At 36.0% G+C, this 25,958-nt stretch overlaps 1 protein-coding gene across 2 annotated transcripts in view; it reads right to left on the bottom strand.

Moving 5' to 3' along the window:
• Positions 1-25,566, bottom strand: part of LOC149794780 (uncharacterized) — a 35,430-nt gene extending 9,864 nt beyond the window's left edge. Inside the window, exons 1-4 of one of the 2 annotated variants that reach the window (XM_089964427.1) lie at positions 25,399-25,566; positions 13,553-13,716; positions 8,270-8,378; positions 7,739-7,908 (exon numbers count right to left, since the gene is read on the bottom strand). In XM_089964427.1, the coding sequence (XP_089820553.1) occupies positions 7,739-7,908; positions 8,270-8,378; positions 13,553-13,716; positions 25,399-25,497 (542 nt within the window). In that variant the 5' untranslated portion in view covers positions 25,498-25,566. The remainder of the gene's footprint in view (positions 1-7,738; positions 7,909-8,269; positions 8,379-13,552; positions 13,717-25,398) is intronic. The other variant, XM_089964428.1, reaches the window with a different exon arrangement.
• Positions 25,567-25,958: the final 392 nt, after the last annotated feature.

The raw sequence follows: 25,958 nt of genomic DNA, 5'->3' as shown, positions 1-25,958 counted from the left end.
CGGCTGACATTTGTGTCCTAGCGTAGATGTTTCCAATCACGTACTCCCTTTCATTCGTAGATCTGTTAGTATGTCCATCGTGGTAGGTACACTTATCGATAAGCAGATCAAGTACAGTCATTGTCTTCGTCTAATGGAGGTACAACGTATGCCATATGAATGGTCACTTTTCCATGGGTGATGTCAAATTTCTCTCTCATCGTCTGCACGTCTTCTATAGCCCTCAAAAGTTTGGAAGAAGTTAATTATGCAGGTGTACTAAACCCGAAACATGCAGGTGATACATAGATAGGCTCAAACGACCTCGATCTTAGACTTGGCACTGACATTTGAGTTATTCTAACAGTGAGTCAAATAAGTCCGTAATGAAAACTGTGTTTCCTCGGGTGAAATGTCAGGCGCAAAGTCTTTAAATTTCACCGTGTAGGTGTAAGTTTTGTCGTCCTAAATTTTCTCGAAATGTCTGTCTGAGTCATTTCGATTCTAAAATCCTCCTTTAGGTCTACTGAATCCTTTTCCTTCTTGGACGCACTTTGCTGTGACGATATGGTGGTGAAATAGGTAAAAATGGTTGTTACTTCGTTTTTTTCATCTGTGTAGAGTGATTCATCTTTCTCGGCGTTAGTCCTCGCAAAGAAGTGTCTTTCTTGGATGTCATCCCTTTTTTATACTGAGTGATATCAGTGTCTCCATAAAATAATGTCTTGTAATCTGGAAGTCGCACTGGTTGCACATAGTTTTCCATGGCGTTAGTAAATAAACAACTATCATGTGGTATTGCATTGGTGATGTGATCTTGAGGCACAGGATCTCACCTAAGTTCCTCATTTGACTTGAGTCTCTTGCTCGATACTTGCTGTGTGAAAGAACTCATCTTTGTAGCTTGGCGTTTCTCAGCTTGATGAAGTATCGGTAATGGAAGTTTTCCCCTTTATAAGCTGACCAATGTCGACGTGTCCATACGGTAAAGTGAAGTGGATGGGATGTCGTACTTGCTTCTGCTACACGATTTGATACATTTTTCCCAAAGGCAATCTGACGATTTGTTGTGTGGCTAAACGTGCAATCTTGTGCGGATAGTAGGTGGTCACTTTAAAAAGTTGATCCTCTCCAGATTTCAAGTATTCTTTCAACACGCAGAAGTTCACCACTCGACAAATGCGATGATTTAGAGTTAATCCTTTGACTTTGCACTCCGTGTGCACTTCTCCTCTTTGGTCCCGATATTTGTAACCGTAATGTTTGGGACCGCCACTAGAAACATTTAGAATCTTGTCGTCGGTGAGCTCGTCTATCCAGGCTCCTAAACGACCACTTTCAATTTTAGAATGACGGTGACCAAGGCAATCAATGTAGATGCAACTGTCCTTGTCAAAATACTTCACAAGATCTACTTGGTGTAAGGCTTCGGGCAATTTTTACGCCTGCATGGGCTATCACGTAAGCCGCAATGATGACATTTCTAAATTCATCCACGTGTTTCATGTATTTTGTCGTGAATCATCTGGAAGTAACGGAAAGGTTCTGTCAGATACTCCGTCTTGGGTAAACACAGTCGTTGTGCCACTTCCCCCCACAAACAAGTCAATATCACTTTGTCAAACGATCGCCGTCCTTCGTTTTTCTTTACGTGATCTAAAGTGATGCCATCCTGGTCAAAGTACTTCTCTTTGAGTTTATTTTGGTCTTCGGTGTTTTGACACTAGGATGGATACCAGCTGGCTTCTTGTTTCAGTTTTAAAAAAGCATCCACGTATTCCGCGAAAATTTCTTTCCGAGTCTCGTCATCCTTGTGGTACTGTTTTGTCTGGGGAAAGTGGTAATATTTGTACACTTCTAATAATTGGTATCCCAGGTCCAGATCATTAAACAATTCTACATTGACACACGTTCCTGTCAATGCTCGTTCTTCATGAGTGTGATGACAAGGTTGATTTTGTTTGCATATTTTGACACAAGTGCGACACAAGCGAAGCTTCAGCGTTCCTCGGGAATCGTAAGGTAAAATGGAATGTTACAAGTCCGTAGGAGGCAAAACTTTGCGCTTAATTAATTAATTAGGACCACCAACTATCCGCACAAGATTGCACGTTTAGCCACACACCAAATCATCAGTCGGACTTTGGAAAAAAATGTATCCAATCGTCTACCAGAAACATGTATGACATGTGGTCAGCATACAACGGGGAAAACTTCCATTACCGATACTTCATTGCGAGAACAAACGCCAAGCTAAAATGATGAGACCTTTCACACAGCATGTATCAAGCGAGAGACTCAAGTAAAATGAGAAACTCGAGTGCGATTCTGTGCCTCAAATCACCAATGCAGTACCACATCATAACTGTTTATGTACTAACGCCATGGAAAACTTTGTGCTATCAGTGCACTTCCAGAGTACAAGACTTTACATACTTTATATTTTGACATAAACTCAAAAGTACAAACAAATGGGGCTCAAACCAAATCTTTCAAAATCTCAAGATATGTTAGGCAAGGCTGTCCCATTTCAATGTTACTATATGTTATAGGTCTTGAAGCTTTACACAATGCTATTCAGCAAGACAATAATATAAAAGGCATTAACATTCCAAATATGACTACAGAGTGCAAAACTTTTCAACATGCGGATGATTGCTCAAACATTATTACAACTAAAACATCATATACTCATTTAATAAATCAATATAAATTTTTCGGAAAGGCCTCGGGCTTGAAAATAAAAGAAACTAAAACGGAACTTCTCCTAATAGGGAAATGGAAAGACAATCCTATTGGCCTTCCCACCAAACAATTAAGACATCAAGTTAAAGCTCTAGGTATAATACTAGGAAAGGATAATAAAATTCTCAACTTGTTACAAGTAAAGAAAAAAATTAGATAAATATATAGAAATTTGAACTGATAGAAAGATAAGTTTTGCACACAAAATCCAAATTGCAAAATCCTACTTATATAGCTCTGTCTGGTGTGAATTTAATGAGTTTGACAAATTATATATTGACAAACTTGTCTCCATCACATGACATTTCTATGGAGAAAAGTCCATAAAATTGCAAAACATACTTTACAAAGAAAACCTGAGCTAGGCGGACAAGGTCTACCTGACCTTTCACAAAAACAACATATCAATATTATGCAAAGATTATATAGCCTTACACCAAATCCAATTTATTTTTGGCAAGGTATATATATTTTCTGGTTCGGCAGACATTTCAATCATAGGACTGATATATACTAAAACATTAACCTTCAAATTTCACGCAGAACTCCAAGATGTTTATTTAAAATATCCCTAACCATTACAAAATTCAAAACAACTCCTAATGTATGGAAATTAACCAACAAAAATGAAATTGAAACCGAATAATGTGGAAACCAAAGTTAGAGAAGTTGATTGGACACTATTTGGAAAAATTATAAAGAAATCAGAGACTCCAATAAACAAGCAAATATATATTTATATCTACACAATGTATGGTGGTCAGGAGTAGTAACCCACCAAAGAAATTTCATACCACACCTACCTAAATGCCTTTTATGTCAATCAGCAGTAGATAGCAAATATCACATGATAATGGACTGCAATTTATTTACTACTCAAAGACAATCAATTAAAAACAAAATAATTAGGAAACACAGGAATTTTAACGATAACAACCTGCTTTACGCAAATGAAATCAATGACAAACAATTATATATGGACATAATAAATTTTATCTATAACATAATAGAAGAAAGAAGGATAAAAAATGGGCTTCAGAATTATATGTTTTAATTGCTCCCTGCTACAAAAAACATTATGTATGCTCTGGAGAGCCCCAAAGGGCTGGTTCTAAGAACACCAGAGAAATCTGGTGAACCGTATGGCTATTTCAATAAAACCAGATCATACTTTGCCTAAAATGACTACATGATGATAGTCTAAATGTGGGATGTTTTCAATCACGTCCGCGTGATGGAAAATTTCAATCCTACTTCATAATACCAGCTGGTTACCGAATGGTCTCACTACTCAGACAAATACAATAACAAGAACATATTTCTTTCTTCCTATACAGGACGAACTGCACCTGCGAATAGAGATATCCGTCACTGCACCCGTCTTCAGATACATATATTATGCATGTATCCGACCTCTTAACAACCAAAAAAGTAATCTGGTCAATTTAAAACCATCCATGGCGGAAGGGTATCATATATGGGGAGGTCACTTAATGACATCCTAAGGGACCCCAGTATGAATTTCTCCTCTATTGCTTTCAACTCTCATTACAATAATGACACGACTCCAAATCCAAATTATTCACCACAAATCTAAAATCACTTTTTTGGGGATAACATCAAATATTCTAATAGTTATTATGGTTTACCAGACTTGGTGGCGGGATTGCGTGTATGGGGATGTCACTTTGTGACATCCGAAGGGTCCCCAACATGAACCTCTACACTAATTCTATCTAACCGATTATTGAAAAAATTATTTTCTATTACCTAAAAGCAGATTTACCTTACCTATCAATCAAATAGTGGCGGAGTGGGGAAAGGGAAAGTCATACTTTGACACCTACAGAGGACCACAAACCCTGCCTCTCCACTATATGTTAAAGTTTCTTTATACATAGAACCAAATATGTATGGATACTAAGGTATCATACAGGCTTGAAAGCTATACACCTACCGGAAAAATTAATTTTCAATTTTTATTACAACTTGAAAAAAATTACACACGCGCACATGATATCAAACATCTTCATCTGTCACACTCACTCCCACTCTCTGACGAACAGAAGATACAATTCTGTTAAGCAGATAGATAAATCATACATGATACAAGACCATAGGATGTTTTCTATCACGTCCGCGTGATGGAAGCTTTCAATCTGTTTTCTTTTAATACTAAGATCAATCACATTTTGTAATAACCTGAACCCAACCAATTAAGATTTAATCACTAACATAAATACACAAGTGTTAAGGCACAACACAAACATTACATGCGCAATTGTTATAACTATATCTTATGGATATTCGCAAACAGCACGATCCTGGTCACAAGAAACCAACACACCAACAATATACATCCACACTAATTTGACAAAACTACCACGTACTAAGGCATAACCCAATAAAACCAAAACATCTGAATGCTTCCCATATTATCTATAATGAGAGAGAACTCCAATGCCACGAATGTGAACACATTATGTGCTATGGCACAATCAGTCTAAAACTTAAAACAAATAGGATGTTTTCCATTACGTCCACGTGATGGATGGTTTCAATCCCTTTTTGTGCAACATCAGTATCGAAAGTCCACCCCGTATGCTAAGGCATATATTTTCTACAGACACACAACACACACACACACATATACAAAGCAAACAGATATACACCTTATTATTTTTAAAGGCCTTTTTAAGATAAGGATAAATAAGGACTAAAACTCTCATGAATTTGACCTAAAAGACTGTCCAAACACAAACATATACAACAACAACAAAAGCACCAAATACTTACACACATGGACATACGACTCTGGCAAAGTCACTGAATGCAACAACAAACTATAGGGAAAAGGAAGGAAATTATTCCATAGCCGTACCTAGCTCATGGAGTAATAGTACAACCCTAAATCTAAGCTACTAGGATGGAAATCAGGCCCAATGTAAGCACTGACACAGAGAAGATAGTACATCACGTAGCTATATGGGCTAAGAAAACTGAATAACTTGATAGATAAAAAATAAAGCAACCCTGCAATTTTTTTTTATCGCATCATTGTTTTTACACAATAATACTTACACACAAACGGGAGGACAGGGAAAACCCACACCAAAAACACTTTTTGAAAAACAGGGTGTCACTTCTAAGTTCTAACCAGCCATATATGCTGGGATGGAGCTAAGAGGTGTCAACAACAAGACTTTACATGATAGAGACACTGATATCACCCAGTATAAAAACGGACGACTTCCAAGAAAGACACTTCATTGCGATGACAATCGCCGAGAAAGATGAATTACTCTACAAGATAAAAAAGAAAAGGAGCAAAACATCATTGACCTCTTTCACCACCATACCGTCACACCAAAGTGACTCCAAGAAGGAAAAGGATTCAATAGACCTAAAAGAGTATTTTAACATCCAAATGACTCAGACAGCAATTTCGAGAAAATTTAGGACGACAACTTACACCTACACAGTGAAATTTAAGGCTTGAAGCAGTTGTTTTCATTACGAACTTATTTTTGACCCATTGTTAGAGGAACTCAAACGTAAGTGCCAATTCAAAGATCGAGGTCTTTTGTGCCTATCTATGTATCTCGACAGTTTGAACTCTCCTGTATGTCTCGGGTTTAGTACACCTGCATAATTAACTTCTTCCAAACTTTTGAGGGCTATTGAAGACGCGCGGACGATGAAAGAAAAATTGGATATCACCGATGGAAACGTGACCATTCGTATGGCATACGTTGTACTTCCATTGGAAGAAGACAATGGCCGCACTTGATCTGCTTATCGATTAGTGTACCTACCACGATGGATATAGCAACAGATCTACGAATGAATAGGAGTACATAATGGGAAAGATCTACGCTGGGCACCAAATGGTAGCTGACAAGATTTAAACAATGCGTGTGACGGATAACAAGAGAAGTATACACTTTGACCTATATGATAGTTTGTTTCTGGTTTTGTTTGAGCTTTTTCTTCAAAATGGACGTAATTGTAGTATGAAAAATATCATTATTTTATGAAATATAAAAAGGTTGCATATGAAATGTTTTCTTGAAGGCACGAACTTTCATTTTTAAAAGTAGTTGTCCTGAAATAGATAACTTGTAATTAGGTTTGTTCCATGTCCAACCTTTGTCCCTATAAATGCATTTCACCCTGTAAATAGTTTTGACCCTATAAACCCCATGACGTCATCCATGTTCAGTTCCCACTGACCCCCAGGTGCCATTCCCACGTTAAATTCCCACTGTCGCTATATTCCTTTTCACCTAATTTCAGTAAGTCTAATTGTTGCCATATCGCCCCACACGTTACGTTAAAACAAACTATAGTTAAAGTCCATAATCAGAACTCTCCACTATTATTCACCTTGATTAGGGTATGCACTTGATATATAAGCCTAAACTGTTTAGGAGCTGTTAGAATATTATTGTATTTGTCAAACATACGTGTTTACAATGAGCGTGAAAGTACTTAATGGACTCATGACATTTGCACAATATTTATTTTCAGTAGGTTTCAAGATAAATATCCGAATACATGTATATATTTGTATCCTAATACATGTATATATTTTCATCCTTGTACATGTGAATATTTTGTCATTATGCATGTATATATTTTCATCCTAGTACATGTATATATTTCCATCCTAATACATGCAAATATCTTCCTCCTAACACATGCGTACATCTTCATCCTAACGTAAATATTTTCATCCTAATACATGTACATTCATCCTAATACATGTACATTCATCCTAATACATGGACATTCATCCTAATACATGTATATAGTTTCATCCAGCGGGAATTTGAGGTAGACATGTCTTGAAGTGACGCAGTGGACCCAGCTCTTATCGACATGAATAAGGTCAACCGCAGGCAAGTGTCTCTGGGCATGATTACTCCAAATGCGTCGGCAATACGTCATCTTTCAATGCTTTGCTTTGCCGTTAAACGTCAAGCTACATTTAAAATTTATTGTAAATACTCACTTAGTTTGTTGATTCGGTCTGTTTCCAGATATTTCCTGCTTCCTTTCGTGTGCTACTGTTTGGTTTAATCCTATAGGAGCATTTGAAAAGTTGTAAATGAAGTAATCCACTGGTTGACTAGCTTCACTATCGACATCTGTCACATTTACTCGCACTTGGACACCTCCCTGCTAAAACATTATTTTCAAACTTGATTTTAAATCATGTAGACAGTGAAAATAAAATGTGATCTATCCGACGTATAATGTTAATGTAAAATGTACCTTTTCTGTTTCATGAAATATTTAGAGCAATGTAGAAGAATATTGTAAAAGAGTTCACACACACACACACACACACACACATACATACAACATGCATGCATGCATACATACACACACATACATGCATACATACATACACACACAGACACACACACATACATACTTACATACATACATACATACATACATACAGGTGATTTGTGCTTGAAAATGTACTTTGTCACTTCGAGATAATATCCTTCCACTGTCTTGAAATACATTTACTCACATTCCATACGTCAAACTGGAAGCGAGATACAGCTCCACTTCCAAAGTCTATAACATTTGTGTTATCTTGTCCAGTCAGATCTGCCTGTCCATGTGTGCAGTCGGAATTGCTAAAATAATAAATGTAGAACTGTAGTGTAGACCATCCTCATGTACGAATTCCGCTGACTAAATGAACGAGCAAAATATTACAAACAATTCCAAGAAATAATAACATAGAAAAACTCGTTCAGTTCAGAACAACTTTAAGAAGTTGACTTGTTACTTGGGTTTAATCTTTGCACCATCTTGGGATATTCTTGCGTACGTTTTTTATTCTTCTTTTTTCTATATTAGTCACTCTCCTAACCTTTGAACAAATTTATTACCGATCTCTAAAACATTTATATTTGAACAAGTAAATTTTATGATCCTCATGATGTCACGTAACTTGTGACCTGACGTAATTATAGTTATTTTTCATTCCATTATGTAATGTATGTTTTCCTAATATGCTTTTGCTGCAGAAAATAAGACTTGAATTACTGCACCTGTCATGAAACTATTGTTAATTTCCATATAAAATGACTGAAAAGTCAAGAAAAAGACCTTCGGCATTAAAAATTAACAAATTTACTGGCTGATGACAGTGCAAACTTAGTGGGAATCATGACAAAGGTATTAAGCATTAAAAGTGAACAATGATTCAAATTGTTCGAGTGTTATTCTCAAGAAATATGTCTACATACGCCTTTGTACACGTGTGTGCAAAATTATAATAATCAGCGTCGAAGGTTAACGTTCTATTGTGATTTATTCTTTATCAGAAGTCTATGGTAGTAGATGTAAAGGGGTCTCGCAGTAGACCACCTAAGGTTGGGGTGGGGTGCTCCTAGTATTATCTTTAATTATTACAGAAGACCCTCCCTGGCTCGTTTTTGTTAGAAATTAAAGTAGTAATAGAGATGCAAAGCTCCGAGCCCCCAGTCAGCGATGCCGACACTTAAATTACTGAATACACAAAAGCTGAAATTCAAATAAACAACAAATTTAATGCCATTCAGTTACAGATAATCCTTCTTCAAATGAAATTCGATATTCAAAACCCTATCACTCGTCTTTCACTCGACCAAGTGACGGCCTATTTCATCATCTGACTTAGTGTGATAGATTTTCCTCCTGTCCTGTGTTTCTACTCATCTCATAATCTGTAGTATTTCTTGACTAGTACCCAGTACCCCTTCAGTCCAACAACCACGTCCTTCAACCTTCCACTTCCTCCACTTCCGTTTTCTCCTTGGTATATTTCTCTAGCTTTCTAGCCTCACACTAACAACAATCTATCATCAGATAAGCCATTACCTTCTTGGGTCACGCATTCGTGCACATCGAAAAACCCATACTTTCTGGTATGGTATACACGGTATCAACTGCTTATCATGCATATATCAACAGATTTCATCACATCGGTATATATAGATTCTCAATCTTATTATACAGAACAATATCACATAATCAGACGCATTTCTGTGCATTACACTTTTACAAAGTGTACACAGATATCCACATATCCATGCGCTCATATATCCTTACACATTATACTCCTACAAGTATACGCAAATAGTCAAATACCCCTATTAAGTAATGTTGCACACTGCAACCATTATACAAAGTTATAATTCAATTCAACATTTGCAGATCTAGAATATCACATGAATAAATGCACGAGGTTACTTCGAATTAACCAAATAGCGAATTACAACATTAATTCTTTACATAAACATTGCTCATATCTCAAAATATGCATGTAGATCAAACACTACAAATGAATCAAACCCTACAAAAGGTAATTCTACATACTAACGATTCTAGTAATGAAGTATACATACAGCACATAATTAAAGTACAATTATCTTGCCGTAATAGATTGCGACAATCGAGCAAATAAGCCACTGACCTTTCCGAAGCTCCTTTGTAATTCCCAGAATAACAATGTTTCCAGCCAATTTCGAATGGCGTCGGAGTAGCTTAGAACTTCCTTATGAAATTCCCGCAATAATGGTTTAGCGACTATTGACGTTTAGGTTCAAGACATTAGATTTAAACTTGCGATTCCAATGGTGGCTACGCCTTGCTCAATTCCGAGTGGATGTCGATTCACCCATGGTCTACATAATTAGCAGACATTACCCCCTCCCCGGCAGTCTGTCAAGGGTGGATTTATGACCCTCACTTGAGGGGACCCCGAGTGGCCGAGTGGTCTCCGTTACGGATCACTGCCATCTCACCTCTGTCTGGGTTGGTTCGAGTCTACGATTCGGTCAATGTGGGTACGTGAGAAAGCTTGCCAGTAGCTTCTTGTGGGTCGGTGGTTCTGCCCGGGGTGTTCCCGGGTTCTTCCTCCACTATTAATACTGGCTGCCATACATAACCTATCCTGTGCTGAAAAATGGCGTTAAACCCAACAACAACAACAACAGCAACAACGACGCTCACTTGCTATTCCTTTGAGCCAACACCGGCAATTCATAACACTTACCTGTGAATCGCTCTCAGCAGAATAAGGCACCAGTAACAAGTCCCTATGGCCATGTTATACACAACTTGCTCTCCCCACCCCCACGTCTTTTGATGTCGGGTTACACTCGCAACATTTATGAAGCGAATAATTAGCCTCAGGGTCTAGCAAATACATGTTGCAATCTGGCTATTGTTCCTTACTTATAACGTGACAGTAGACCTGAACCAGCATTGTCCTTGGCGCTATGCTATAACAATGCGAAAAAGAACAGAGACCTATCATTAAAAAACGTGTGCAAAAACATATTAGGACAGCGATTAGATGATCCTAAGGACGGATTTTAATATATTTCCTAACATAAATATAGACAGTAATAGGTTGAGAGTTAGAATTTTTCCTCATTAATATTGCATAGGTTTTGCGTACTTCTAAGAGTTAGAATCACACTGAAACTCACACTGTATATTGGTTCGCTTTTTCACAAATTAGAACACAACGGGTATGTTATTTTGAAATAGATCGAAACTTGGATCCTTTTACATTAAAACAAGTTTTATAACGAACATATTGCGTCCCGAAACTACTTAATTACATCCTTAATTTATCATTATTATATAATCTATATATTATCCTTCATGCGGTATTTGAATTAATTTCGTACAAACTGTTAGGGCTAAATATGTTTTGCTCAATCGCTCAAAATGTATGTATGTATGTATGTATGTATGTATGTATGCATGTATGCCGATAGTTTCATGCAAGACTTGTATATGCCAATATTTTATTCTGAAAGCTCCAATATTAGATTGCGAACGAGGTCTTCCGTAGTTCGCTAATCTGGTACAGATTCAATGACGACGTAAAGAAAAATGGATCGAAAAAGGCAACAATTTAAGCATATTCTTAGGATTCGCTAATGACTTCCATCTGCAATTAAATTCATCTCGGAGTCATCAATCATGTTCAGTGTTTTCTTGGATACCTAATATACCCCACTGCAGGCAACAAAGAAACTCACATCTACTACAACCAACTCTCTCACTCGTATCTTTTCCGGATTAGGTTCCATCAAAGTTTTCCTAACGGAATCTTCGTCCGGAACAAATGGATTTAATCTGTCATCCTTTGACCAAGACTAAGATGCTCAAGGGATACATTAGACGGAGATGATGCAGAAGGAAATATATTGACCAGGCTATAAACATGACCTAAACCTTGGATAGAAATGCCCATTTAAAATATTATACCAAGAAGGTTATAATAAACCCCTCCTGGTTGTGGTTGCTTTCTTCCCCTATGGACCAATCTTACAACAGATCCTTTGGAAACATTAGAACCAGTTCAAAACTTCCGAAAATCAGAAGGACACATTTCAAGAAGTTACTATTGTTGCACACTCTAACCCCAAATCTGATGTTCTTACCAAGTTATGTTTAAACGGAACCACATATTCAGGCACATACAATTGCAAAGACAAGCGCTGTATAATCGTACCGATTTTCGGCTTCAGCAGTTAACTTTGCATTTAAACAGAAGTGAAGATGTTGAGCCAAATATGATACCTATCCCTTAGCATGTAAAGTCTGTGCCAGCCAATATATTGCCGACATCATTAACTTCAGAAAATGAAAAATTAATATAAAAAGTCATTTTCTCATTAACGTCCACGGTAAATTCGCCAACTGTTACAACTCTTTTGACATTCAAGAAAGTATCTCAGTACGCTACAAACTGAGCCTAATGAAGAGTAAACCAGTATAGAACGCATACGTGAGAAACGAGTCTGGATTATGGAACTGAGAATACATGGAGATATTGATTTAAATGAAAACACTTGACTTTCTCAATGCATTCTTGTCAATAGTTCTCGCAGGCAAAAGATTTTTATTATCCGTATGCAAATCTATGGAACAATTTTAACTACTTAACTACTAATTAATACTTTGCATGAAATTGGCCATCCTCCTCCTCATCATCATCATCTTGTTTTAGTAAGTTTCAGCACTCCGTTTCAGTGCACCCATGACACAACAATCATTTCCATATTTAACTTTACCATAATTTAATTTCTAGCACATATTCCAAGTTCTGATCGTAGATAAAAGGTTGTTGGTCAATCACAAAACAGTTTCTTACTTTACACACTTCTTATTCATTCTATTCTTTTCTGTTAACAATGCTCGAGATATACAAGGAATACTTTCATTTCATTAGCAGAGTTGGATGCAAATAATTAGTAGAGTCATACAGTAATGACATCATGTCTTCTTCGACTATATGTGTGCAAAGATATAAATGCTTTATGTGACAAATATATATATATATATATATATATATATATATATATATATATATATATATATATATATATATATATATATATATATATATATATATATATATTCTCAGAGCTGTGACGTCCAATGTCTTATATACATGGTATCAAATTTATGTGCAATAAGGTGTTTATGCATCCGTACCGGAGATGTCATTACTTTCGCTGCGTAACACATTTGTCATGATACCTTAAGTCACAAAGGAAATCAGAGACCAGTTACGACAAATATCAAGTACATTCAATCAATGAAAACTGTCAATCCACAACTCCGTAAATGGGAACAAAGAGGGCTATGTCCATAATGTCCCCATGAACATCGTTATTTCTTTCTTTCAATGTTCCTGAACATAACGCAAACATTATCACAAGAAGTCAACACATTAATGACTAAATGTTCGGCCATGTAATGATAATCTCCACTGAAAATTTTTCACTTTTTCTATTACCTATTGAAGTCACCAATGCATATGTGGAAGTGATGATCACATTGGTCAAGCGGACATCCCGGAATTGTACCATCACAGCACTGTCCATCATATTTAAGTCCTGCAGAGTTGCTGTAACGGTAGAGCTTGACTAACACCGTCCCGAGTGCATGGACACATGGCAACTGCAAGGGAGTAAATATAAATTTTAATATAGCATTTGGTCGTTCGTAAAGTGCGACTAGATGTGAATAGTAGAAACCGAAATCTGCTCCATTAACTCATTGATTACGTTATTCGTTGCACTTTAGTCTCGTTCAGCCAGACCTTTCTCGTGAGTCAGTGAGATAATCAAATGAGGGTCTCTTGAATTGGGGAGATCTCACCTAGAAGTGTAGTTGATCGAGACTATGTCTGGTTATGATTCTAAGTCAGTAGTGCAGACCAAGATCTTCAAGCATATATTGGGCAGTTACATATAGGTCAACACTGAGTTGTGCATTGGGTGGGAGTAGGAGACCAAATGCTATTTGTATTTATTGACATCACGTGTTTTCACTGAGATTACTTGTCATTTGTATTTAGTGCCATCTTCTTCAGGAGTACGTTAAAAGTCCACATAAATTTTTTAAATTAATATCATCTTATGTTCAGGAGTACGCAAACACCCGAAACAAATTCTGAATCACCACACTTTTACGAAGGGTACTAAAACACATTGAAACCATTTTAGTACATCGAGAAATTTCCAGAAATTCAAGTTATCGTACTGTCATGGATGTGACTATGGTCACTGATATATATTATATACATTATATATATAATACAGATGATTTCTTAGACCAACTATGAATTTTTCAGTGTGCATTAAATAGATGAATAGTACTGAAGAACCTGACAAACACATAAAGCCTTTGCAGAAAGAAAGAAAGAAAAAAAGAGTCCATATGGAATTTAGACATGACTTCCTATTTCACGTTACACATAGATAAATGCCAGCCGCTCAGAGGAAATTCATATATAGGTGTTCTTAAAGAGATTAAAAACATACAAATTAATGAGAAGGTAAATTTATGTCACGTGTTTAGGCTCGAATAAACAGTAACACAAGAAAGAGTGAAAACAACAGGCTTTGACAAAATACAATAATTTATTTCCCTATAAATATTCTGTAAACATAAAAAATATAAACTTACGGTTTTAAGAATCAAATCCAAAAATAATCCAAGATCAATCCAAGAATAAAATTTTAGTAGTCCTAATAACAAAATGTTCTACTGATTTCAAGTTCGAATCCCGACGAAGAATCCAGGATGGAAGACGATGATGTATGCTGAAATCAGTAGTGTTGATGCCTACAGTTAATTGTAGAAACAAGAATTATCTCTCCGGTTTTGGAAATCAAAATAAATTTCTTATAAGAGCTGTCTTTGAGTAAGAATCTCACATGAGCAAACGTATTTTCCAGAAAAATAACAGAATTAATCCTTTTGAATCCAAGTAATTTGAAACAACTCCAAACAGCACAACATACAACTTCCAGTCTAACAGCCCAGATTCTACTGATAATGATTTTCCAAAATATAGGTTTTTTGTCTTCTAAATGTAAACAGGGGGTCACGTGATCATGTCCTGAAACCTTTTAGAAAGTAAGTACTTGATAAAGATCACGTATACCCAGTGTGACCCTGACAAGAAAACAATCATATTACTCTAAGAAAAAAGAAAAAAAAATATTGTTTACATCTTAAACACGAAGTCCCATCATGACATCGACAACAACCAATCATTTTGGAAGAAACAAGATGGCCGCTATAGCTTAACTGGCTTGAAGCAGCTGTTCGTGCCGCTTTCATGATATTTGTGCTTGTTGCCTGCCTTCATCTACGTTATTGTGTTCATTATGTATTTACTGTTCAATTCGTATGTGTTTCTTCATCTCCTTGTTTTGGAAATGAGAACAATTAGACTTTTTCTCAACTGTCTTGCTCAACTGTTTTTGAACAAACCGCCATCACGTGACACTCGCCAGTCAACCCGTTTATGCTATGATGGACCCTCATTAATTGCTTTAAATGATCACTCCTTGGCTCTCCACACTACATTGTGCTCTAGACTAACCGAACTGGGACTACATTCATCATTTCCTAAATGTAAACAGAAGCGAAAAAAGAAACGTTTCAAAGCTGGCGGGTATAGAACAGGAAGAAGAATACCAGTTATCTCCCTTATTTCGGCTCAACAATTTAAAGAAAATTCGACCGTTAATTTAGATAACCTAATTCAAATCCCTATTAATTCGTCAACCTTTGTGTCAACTATCCAAGAGATACCTGTGCGTATTGCATTATTCAATGCCCAGTCAGTAGGACCACCGGAAAAGCGCACAGAAATAGATAATTTTATCAACGACCAGAATATTGACGTCTTTTTCCTGACAGAAACATGGCTAAAAACATCAGGCAATGAGCCCAAGTGTGCGGACCCTAACACCCACTGGTTACTCCATCAAGTCGTTCCTCCGTACTCTCGTGGAGGTGGAATTGCTGTCATCACAAAGAATTCCATGATCAAACGTCTTAACCGCACCACAACATTCAATTTCGACCACACATCGTTTGAACCAGTCCAAACCACACTCACAGTGGAGCAAGGGTCAGTCCATTTTTTCTGCCTATACCGCACTCTAGTAAAAAAAAAAACAAGCTTGCTGAATCTCTCTTATTAGAGCAGTTTCCGAATCTCCTGGAGTATGGAAATTCTATAGGTGGCAACCTGATTATTCTTGGAGATTTCAACTTTCACTTTGATTGTCCCGGAAATCCAAACACATAAAAACTCATAGATTCCATTAATCTTTTCAACCTCAAACAGTCAGTTAGACTGGATTCTTCATAGACCTGATGATAACATTCTACGGTCCTCCCTGGTATCCCATGACTTTGCATCAGATCACCTCTGCATTATATGCCATCTTGATGTATCAGTCCCCAACCCTCCACCTTTATCTGCTACTAGGAGAAACCTCCATGTGATAAATATCACCAAACTAATGCACGTTATCCAAGAAAACCTAACAACTTGCTCACCTCCTACAGCAGAACAACTCGATAACTGACTGCGTTCATTGCTCGACAAATATGCCCCAGCTACCAGGTGCAGAGTATCAATTCAAAAGTGTTCTCCATTGTATAGCAGTGTTAGGGACCAGCTTCGCACTGCTAAAAGAGACCGCCGTAAAGCTGAGAGGCTTTGGCTTTCCACCAGACTCACTATTCATAAACAAATCTATGAAGCCGCTAGGAAGAATGTCACAATATAGTCCATGCAGCGAAATCAGCCCACTACACTACTAAGATCATGGAAAGTTCCAGCTGTAAAGAGCTCTTCGAGATTACTAACAAGCTAATGTCAAGGAATAAATGTACACCACTTTCAACTACCTTCTCTCCAGTTGACCTTCCGGACATGTTTGCAAATTTCTTCCGTGACAAAGTACAAACCATTAGAGATAAGCTTGACACCACAATTTCAATTGACTCGTCGTCACCATACAGTTGGGATACAGAATTTGAGCGGCATCCATTAGTAGCATTTGAACCTGTCTCTATGGATTTCGTACGTACAATCCTGATGAAGAGTGCACCAAAGTCATGTGAACTTGATCCAATTCCAACACCACTGCTGCTTGAGTTCTTAGATCCAGTATTGCCTTCACTAACTGATGTTATTAATACCTCTCTCTCATCCGGGGAATTCCCATCATTTTACAAAACTGCCATTGTAAAGCCTCTGCTGAAGAAACCAACACTAGACCATAACTATTTAAAGAACTACCGCCCAGTTTCTAATCTCCCATTCATATCAAAAATCTTAGAAAAGGTTGTTCTATCCCATCTTGTATCTCATCTGAATTCAAACAGTCTTTTTAGCAGTGTGCAATCTGCATATCGCCATTGCCACAGTACTGAAACTACTCTTCTAAAAGTAGCTAATGACATTCTCTCTGCGTTGGATAGCGGAAAGATTACAGTCCTCACCCTCCTTGACTTGTCTGCAGCATTTGACACAATAGACCATGATATATTACTTCACCGTCTCCAGCATGTATTCGGCATTCATGATACAGCCTTACTGTGCTTCAGGTCCTACTTGCTCAACAGGACACAAATTGTGTCTGCAAATGGAATATACTCCAGCCCAGTTGATCTATATTGTGGTGTTCCACGGGGTCTGTTCTTGGACCTGTTCTCTTCATTCTATACACTCAGTCGTTCTCGAGTGTCATAGATCATCATCCAGTGTCTCACCAATTGTACGCTGATGACACCCAAATATACAAATCTAGCCACCCAACTGAAGTTCATGATACCATCCAAGATGTAGAGAGGTGCATTTCTGATATGAAATCATGGATGACATGTAACAAGCTGCAGATGAATGATGATAAAACTGACGCCATCTTGATCACAACACAAAGACTTTCTTATTCTCATCCTTTACCTCAAACAATAAATATCAGCAACACCAACATTTAATTCACACAATCAGTACAAAACTTAGGTGTTACTCTGGACAGTACTCTCACATTGCACCAACATGTCATGAACATATGTAAGGCTGCATATCTTGAGCTGAGACGCATCAGCTCAATTCGCAAATATCTTTCAGTTAATGCCATTAAAACACTTGTGTATTCATTAGTACTTTCAAGACTGGACTGTTGTAACTCAGTTCTGTCTGGTTCATCTCAATATCTGCTCCAGAAACTTCAAAACGTTCAAAACACTGCTGCTCGGATCATACTTAGAGTACCACGATCAGAGCACACCTCCCCTCTGCTCTGTACCCTACACTGGCTATCCATTCGATCCAGAATCAAACACAAAATTTGTTCTCTGTGCTACGTTTCAATGTCGGACTCTAGTCCAACATACCTATCTGACCTCACCCATGTGTACACACCAGCAAGATACTTACGCTCCTCTTCTGACAATCGTATACTCATTATTCCCACTATAAAAACAAAGTTATATGGACAGCGTTCTTTTGCATACCAGGGCCCAGCAACGTGGAATGATTTGCCCACTGAACTTAGACACAAAGACACAGTGATCCCATTCAAGAGTGCTCTCAAAACTCACTTATTTCCACTGCAAGAACAAACTTAAAGACCTAATAATGTTTCCTACCTTTAATATTCTCAGCATGTTTTTTATGTTTTCTAATTGTATGGTGTTTGTTTTTGTAATCATATCATTATATGTTTTTTTATCTTATAGGTGTTGTCTAATATTGTAAAGCGCTTAGAGCTTCTAAAGATTAGGCGTATTACAAAGTCCTCATTATTATTATTATTTTAAAATAAAATAGAACTTGTTTACTTGGTTGCTACTAATTTTCAATCAAGGTCAGGATCTAGAACAACACCTGGTGTTTATAAAACAAACCGTCAGGGTCAAACTATTTTCTAAAAAAGTATCATCTCTAGAGAACAAATTTACACTACAATATCATGTAATGAAAAATATTTAAAAAAATAAAACTGACGAACAATTAAATTGAAATAAATATATATTAAATCAGATATATTTAAATAAAAAATTACATAACATTAAATCATAAAAATGATAGACATTTTTAAGATTTTGATTTTGCGTGACATACACAATAGGGTCATGTAGATGGACCAGAATAATATAATTAAGATAGATATGCTTACCAATCCTTGGATATCCCAGAAGTTGAAATTTGATGCCCGACGCAATTTTACATTAAACGTGCTAGAATGTTAGACTAACTGAGACAAATAAAGCCAGACAATATGGATATCTTGATTATATACTGTTGCTACGTTGATGGAATGTATTACTGCGTTTTAATTAGACCATCAGCTAGAAATCAGACAAATTTTATCAGGGGTCACAAGACAATATTATAACGTAGAGAGCTCGATAGATTTAATGTCCGAAAAATGACCAGTTGTAAAATTTAAAGCTATCATCATCAGTTAAAAGTTACTACATTAGTGATTATTTATGAATGAATCAATTAAATATGTGCAGCCAAATATGGATCTTGAACTGATAGAAAGATACATCATTCTCCAGGAGAACAATTATTGAGGTGGACTTAATGCTAGTCGGTATGAAAAGTAAGAATATTAAATTAAAAGCCGGTTGTTATTAAAGAAGCCGATAGATGGCAGGAAGCGGTTGTTGTACTGTAGTTATACAAAGTAGTCCATTTGCCACAACTTTTTTAATTCCGGATTTAACGCAAAAAAGATCAAAATGGGAATGACCGATACGAACTTTCTGTGCATCGATATAAAAACATAAAGCTTTAACCGCTAAATGAAAGAGGACATACAATTTTGTAATACTGGTAACAGTCTAAGACCACCAGGTTTAACAGACCACAGGGTAATAAGAACGTTCCTGGACTTTTCAATGATGAGTGAATTGACATGCCGATCAGAACGTGTTCTAGATCATAACCCCAATCATTTGAGGCAAACAAAGATTTAAAATAAAATTGCAAACGCTTAAGCAAATGCGTCACCAAAATGAATTTAGCATTCAACATTAAAAAAGATTGTTTATTCAATAACAATTACAATTACCAGAAATTGAATCTACAAAGGTCAAACAGTCGTGATATTACACCATCAAAATGATCATAGCAGGATTAAGGTTTGCTTTGATAAATATTATTTAGTCCATAGCATAAATAATTTATCTTACGGAAGAGTGAAGTGCGTGTCCATTGCTGTTATGTTCCTGATATCGAAGATAGCACAAAAACGTGTGTTTTCCCTAACATCTTTAAATACAGAGCCATACTTAATGCACGATGACTCATAATGTTGTTCAAAATATCTACCACCAAAAAGCTAGTCTACAGCTGAATTAAGTTTAAATTTAATCATGATTCCCGCAGGCATCAGTTAGACAACAAAGTATTTGTACTTTTACATTCAACCATTTACCTCCAAGGACTCATCTAATTGTGTCCCTCAATATCACGATTACCTGTTCATCTTTAAGTAAAACCGTTTGCTGATAAATATTCCACAATTAAAATCGACAATGAAAACGATGCAACAGAAAATAGTCGTTGTATTCAGCCTCTGTCAGATTCAGAGCAAACAATATTTTCCCATATTGGGCCACTTTACCAATTATCATGTTTTGAGGTTATTGTAGAAATAAATTTCTAAGAGCCTGAATAATAACTGTTTCGATCTAATTCTTTCAAATATTTACCGTAACATCAGGCACGGCATATATTTACATTTTTCGGCATTATCATTTATTTGTTTCCATGCTGTAAATATTAAGCACATGTTCTTTTTCTTTATCTGATGACTAATCAAAGCGTTGGAAATTTACCGTTAACGCAATGCAGAAATCAATATCATTTAGTTATCATTAGTAAAAAAAAAGCTTCTTAAATATGTTATATTCAAGTTGATAACGTCAGAATACTTTCTTCTGTAGCGGGCACTTCTCACGTGACTTTGTCATACCTTTTAAGATTTTAATAATCAACAGGAATTGAAGCAGTCTTTTTTCATTGTCGTCGACTTAAGTTAATGTTTTTTTCTTCTTCTAATTCGTCATAAATCTTGCATTACCCAGCGACCAAATTTATTTTTCTGCAATGCTATAGATAGGTTGCCACTTTTGTTATCAGTTATATTAGTAATATACTGCCGTCAGTGATTTTCCTTTTAATTTGGCTTTTCTGCAAGTTTCTGCAACATCTTGACATTTATTTATTTTGCTTCTGTCTGTGTTTTTAATTTTTTAATCTGTTATACTCATGGTTGATCAAAGTAAACTCTTCACGGTTGACTGTATTGGTGTCATGTAATCAGTACTGTTCAACTTGGAGGTAAAACTATTTTACTGTGTTGGTTTATTGTAGTCATGTCATCAATACTGTTCAACGTGGAGATGTCACTATTACTGTTCAACTTGGAGGTATTATTATTTCATCGTGTTATTGTATTTTTGTCATGTCATCAATACTGTTCACCTTGGAGGTACTACTATTTTAGAGTGTTATTGTATTGGTGTCATGTCATTGATACTGTTCGATTTGGAGGTGTTACTATTTCATCGTCTTATTGAATTGTTGTCATGTCATTGATACTGTTCGATTTGGAGGTGTTACTATTTCATCGTCTTGTTGAATTGTTGTCATGTCATTGATACTGTTCGATTTGGAGGTGTTACTATTTCATCGTGTTATTGTATTGTTGTCATGTCATTGATACTGTTCGATTTGGAGGTGTTACTATTTCATCGTCTTATTGAATTGTTGTCATGTCATTGATACTGTTCGATTTGGAGGTGTTACTATTTCATCGTCTTGTTGAATTGTTGTCATGTCATTGATACTGTTCGATTTGGAGGTGTTACTATTTCATCGTCTTGTTGAATTGTTGTCATGTCATTGATACTGTTCGATTTGGAGGTGTTACTATTTCATCGTCTTATTGAATTGTTGTCATGTCATTGATACTGTTCGATTTGGAGGTGTTACTATTTCATCGTCTTATTGTATTGGTGTCATGTCATTGATACTGTTCGATTTGGAGGTGTTACTATTTCATCGTGTTATTGTATTGTTGTCATGTCATTGATACTGTTCGATTTGGAGGTGTTACTATTTCATCGTCTTATTGAATTGTTGTCATGTCATCAATACTGTTCAGTTTGGAGGTATTGCTATTTTATCTTGTTTTAAATCCTTTTACAAGTGATCTTATGATTCAAAGATTTTGAAACAATTGATATAACTGCTGTACTAAATTTGACAAAGGCTTGCAGAACAGGATACAAATAGCTATTCCCGATGCTATCCATCCATGTGTAGAAGGACTCGCAAAAGATGAAAATATGCCTATCCTTGGATTTAACCAATTAAAATCTTTTCAAATGACTTGAACAAATAATGATTTTTATCCATAACATTTTGCAAACTTTATGTTTCAACTGAGTTATTATGACTAGTTTATCTAAACTTAAAGCTACTTTATTTACTGAGTAAGAATTTTGTCAAGTAAAGTACATTTGCGATCCTGTAGTTGATTTTGAAATAGCTACAGTAAACTGGAATGATCAGCCGAACTACCTCTTCATTGTCGATTGTTAATTGTGGTCCGATCGTAAACCTCAATAGCTTTTTACAAAATCATGCTGCTTGTCGCAATAATAGCATAGCTTAATTTTCATTTCTGTTAATGTTTTTTTTTTCCGCTGGACATTTTCTCATTATTTGACTGAAAAAATTAACAATTTTTGTGTTCCATTTTCTATTTGTATCTGTGCGCTGGAAGTATTCGGTTCTTCCCATCGAAAGCACTTCGAACGTGCGGCATAGGATGAACCGAACTCTCACTATTTCAAAATCTTCGTACAATATACAGAACAAGTTCTTTTTCTTCAAACAACAAGTAAATACTATGTAAGATATATATATATATATATATATATATATATATATATATATATATATATATATATATATATATATATATGTACCTTTACGCTCAAAAAATGCATGGATCTGCACCACAACGATATTCTCATTTTAAGTCTTTCGGTCAATTTATCAATATTGATTTATAAAACAATAATACTTAACAAATGCTATTCTATAGAATAAGTATTCCTTTTTCTAAGTATATCGTACCTGATACATTATTACAAATATATTTAATCTTCAGTTTGTAACACTGCAACATATAATACACAATCGATTACACATGAGAGAGAGAGAGAGAGTGAGAGAAAGAGCATTTTGTCAGTGTTTAGTTGCTGGAGTGTGAAGTTCTTTCTCGTTAAGCTTTATTTTTTGTTTTTATATCTCAAGTAATGTCAGATAACAAAATACCAATGAGACGAGAATATCACCCGATTGCTTGAAGGCACCTGTCATTCACGCATATCAAGTTATGGGGTGCAAAATGAGTAAGATTATATTGTATCCAGCTTAACTATACGACGGTATCTCGCAAATAAATATCATTATTTTAAAATACATTCACGGTGAGTGCAATTAATAATCTTTTCGCTACCATGGTTTACAAACTTATTATTTAATCAAGTTACTGATGTGTATACTATTTATCCTGCAATCATCAATTATAATTACACATGGCAAACAAATAGAAGCCCGAGTGATGAATAAACACAGTTGACAGCGAGCAATAAACTCCTTGCTTAAACTTACCGACAGGATATCAAATACAAAGGTTATTTTATTACAAAGAAAGAAAACCCCAGAAACTGACTTTGGATTCTTTTAAGTGTGCCGATATGTTTTAAGAAGTCGGCCGACATAAGGAAGCCAACACTGGCTCCTTTGGATTCTTTTAAGAGTCCCGATTTCTGGATTTTCTTTTACAAAGTCTGCCGACATAGGGAATCCATCATTGATTCCTTTGTACCTGTATTAACACACATCGATATAAGTCTGAACAGTAAATTAAGTTTCAATATTTTAATCTAAACGTTCCCTATCCATAGTTTAAAGTTTTTAAATGTACGTCATTTCCGGTTGGCGTCCTCTGTAGGTGGGAAATCGTAGCTAAGGGGAAGTAACAGCGTTGTATACTTCTATTTCGAGTAATTAAATTATTATTTCTTCTTTACACTTGATAATTTGTTTGTTCTTTTTGCGCGAGTATAACTACTTGTAATCATGTAATGCAAATCTGATGTAAAAAAAAAAAAAAATGTTGCAGTATGGCCTGTGACCTTTAAAGGACATGCATTGGAATAAATTTACAATCCGAGAAGTGTGTTAAAACTTCTAACATTTTCATTAGAGCTTTATGGAGTCAAGCGGTGCTTACAATTTGCAATACAGTTTCGCTTTTGTTGTCCTAGATGCAATTCTCTCACGAAACGGCCAGCTATTGTCGCTTACCCAAGATTCGCCGAAAGCTTCGTTGTAAAATATCCTGTGTAAAAATTCAAGCTAGAAAGACATATATGCATTGAAATTTTGTTGTGATCCTAATTCAAGAGAACACACCAAAAGCCATAAGTGTATCTATGTCATCATGTTTTCTTCAGTATTGATAAGATGCTCACACACTCCAAGTATGACACACAAAAGCAAGTGAACCAAGCATATGAATATTTTGCAACACACTCTCTGTCAATATTTGTCAAGTGACATTGGGCCAGTGAATATTAAATCTAGAGTAGATAACAACCATCATACATTTGTAACAAACTGAAGATCTTGACTTCTTCACTTGACATTGGATATTTTGCAACGAAACTTTCTGTTCAGGGATCCACGCTGAGCTGAAGTCTGGTATGGTTCTTCATAATTAATTTTTACCGATAGATATCGCTTGTGTTTTCTTTTCACAATTACCTGGGTTACAAAACATTCGTATCTTTACAGGTTATATTAACGGAATCGAAAATAAAATACAAGCAAAAGAGAAATAATAACTCAAGTGCATTCGACATGAGTGACTATGACGATTGATCTTTCGGCGAGATATTAATTGGCCGTTGTTCACTCAAATGCATGCCGGTTAAACGACCTTCACATCAGCCATGCACGGTACCTTAATGCTTCTAAACCTTTATTTGAAGTAACCCATACCCTCAAGAATATCATAATAAAAGTAAAATGCTAGCACGGCAATTACTACTGCTGCTGCTCTTATACTACTACTACTACGACTAACACTACTACGACGACGAAGACTAGCACGACGAGAACAGGAAGAAAAACACAAGTTGCTAAAACACAAAATAGAAAGAAACTAATCTACTACAATAAATACGAGTACACTTTAAAAGTAGAATAGACCTCGTCGTCTAACTTACCGTGATCACAACAACTGTAACTACAATCCAATTCACCTTCATAATATGGCTACCAATGAAGCTGTTCTTGAAGGGAAATACTTCAGGCTTAACAAGCATCAAAACATCTTTTTAACTTTAAAATTATAATAACAGATTACGCAAGGCCAAAAGAGCACAAACGATAAGAAGCAGAAATAGCTACTTGCATAGATACAGAACTATCCTCGTATGAGGAATAATATTAAAATGCATGCCGACAGACAAAACCTTTGCCATGACAGATAGTAATCCAGGACAATAGGGACAGGTAAATCGTGCAGTTGAGCCTATGTAAGGATTCGGAGAGAAATATATGATATCGAGGATCTCAAATGGTAACGATTTAATATTGAATTTATGAAACGAGTTGAATAATGTCCAGCTTTTGCGAGTTTTGGCGAGAAAAAGCTGGATATTAGTTAACTCGTTTCATAAATTTAATATTAAATCATTACCCATTTAAAATTCTTTTTATCACATAGCTTATTTCAGTAGCAATTATTGAGATAGAAAGAAGAACGAATAATTTCGTTCATTCT

Source organism: Sinohyriopsis cumingii, chromosome 7 (genome assembly GCF_028554795.1).
Source record: "Sinohyriopsis cumingii isolate HCF-2022 chromosome 7, ASM2855479v2, whole genome shotgun sequence".
NCBI lineage: Eukaryota > Metazoa > Mollusca > Bivalvia > Unionida > Unionidae > Sinohyriopsis > Sinohyriopsis cumingii.
The sequence above is the reverse complement of the archived record's forward strand: the minus strand, read 5'-3'. Positions and strand labels throughout refer to the sequence as shown.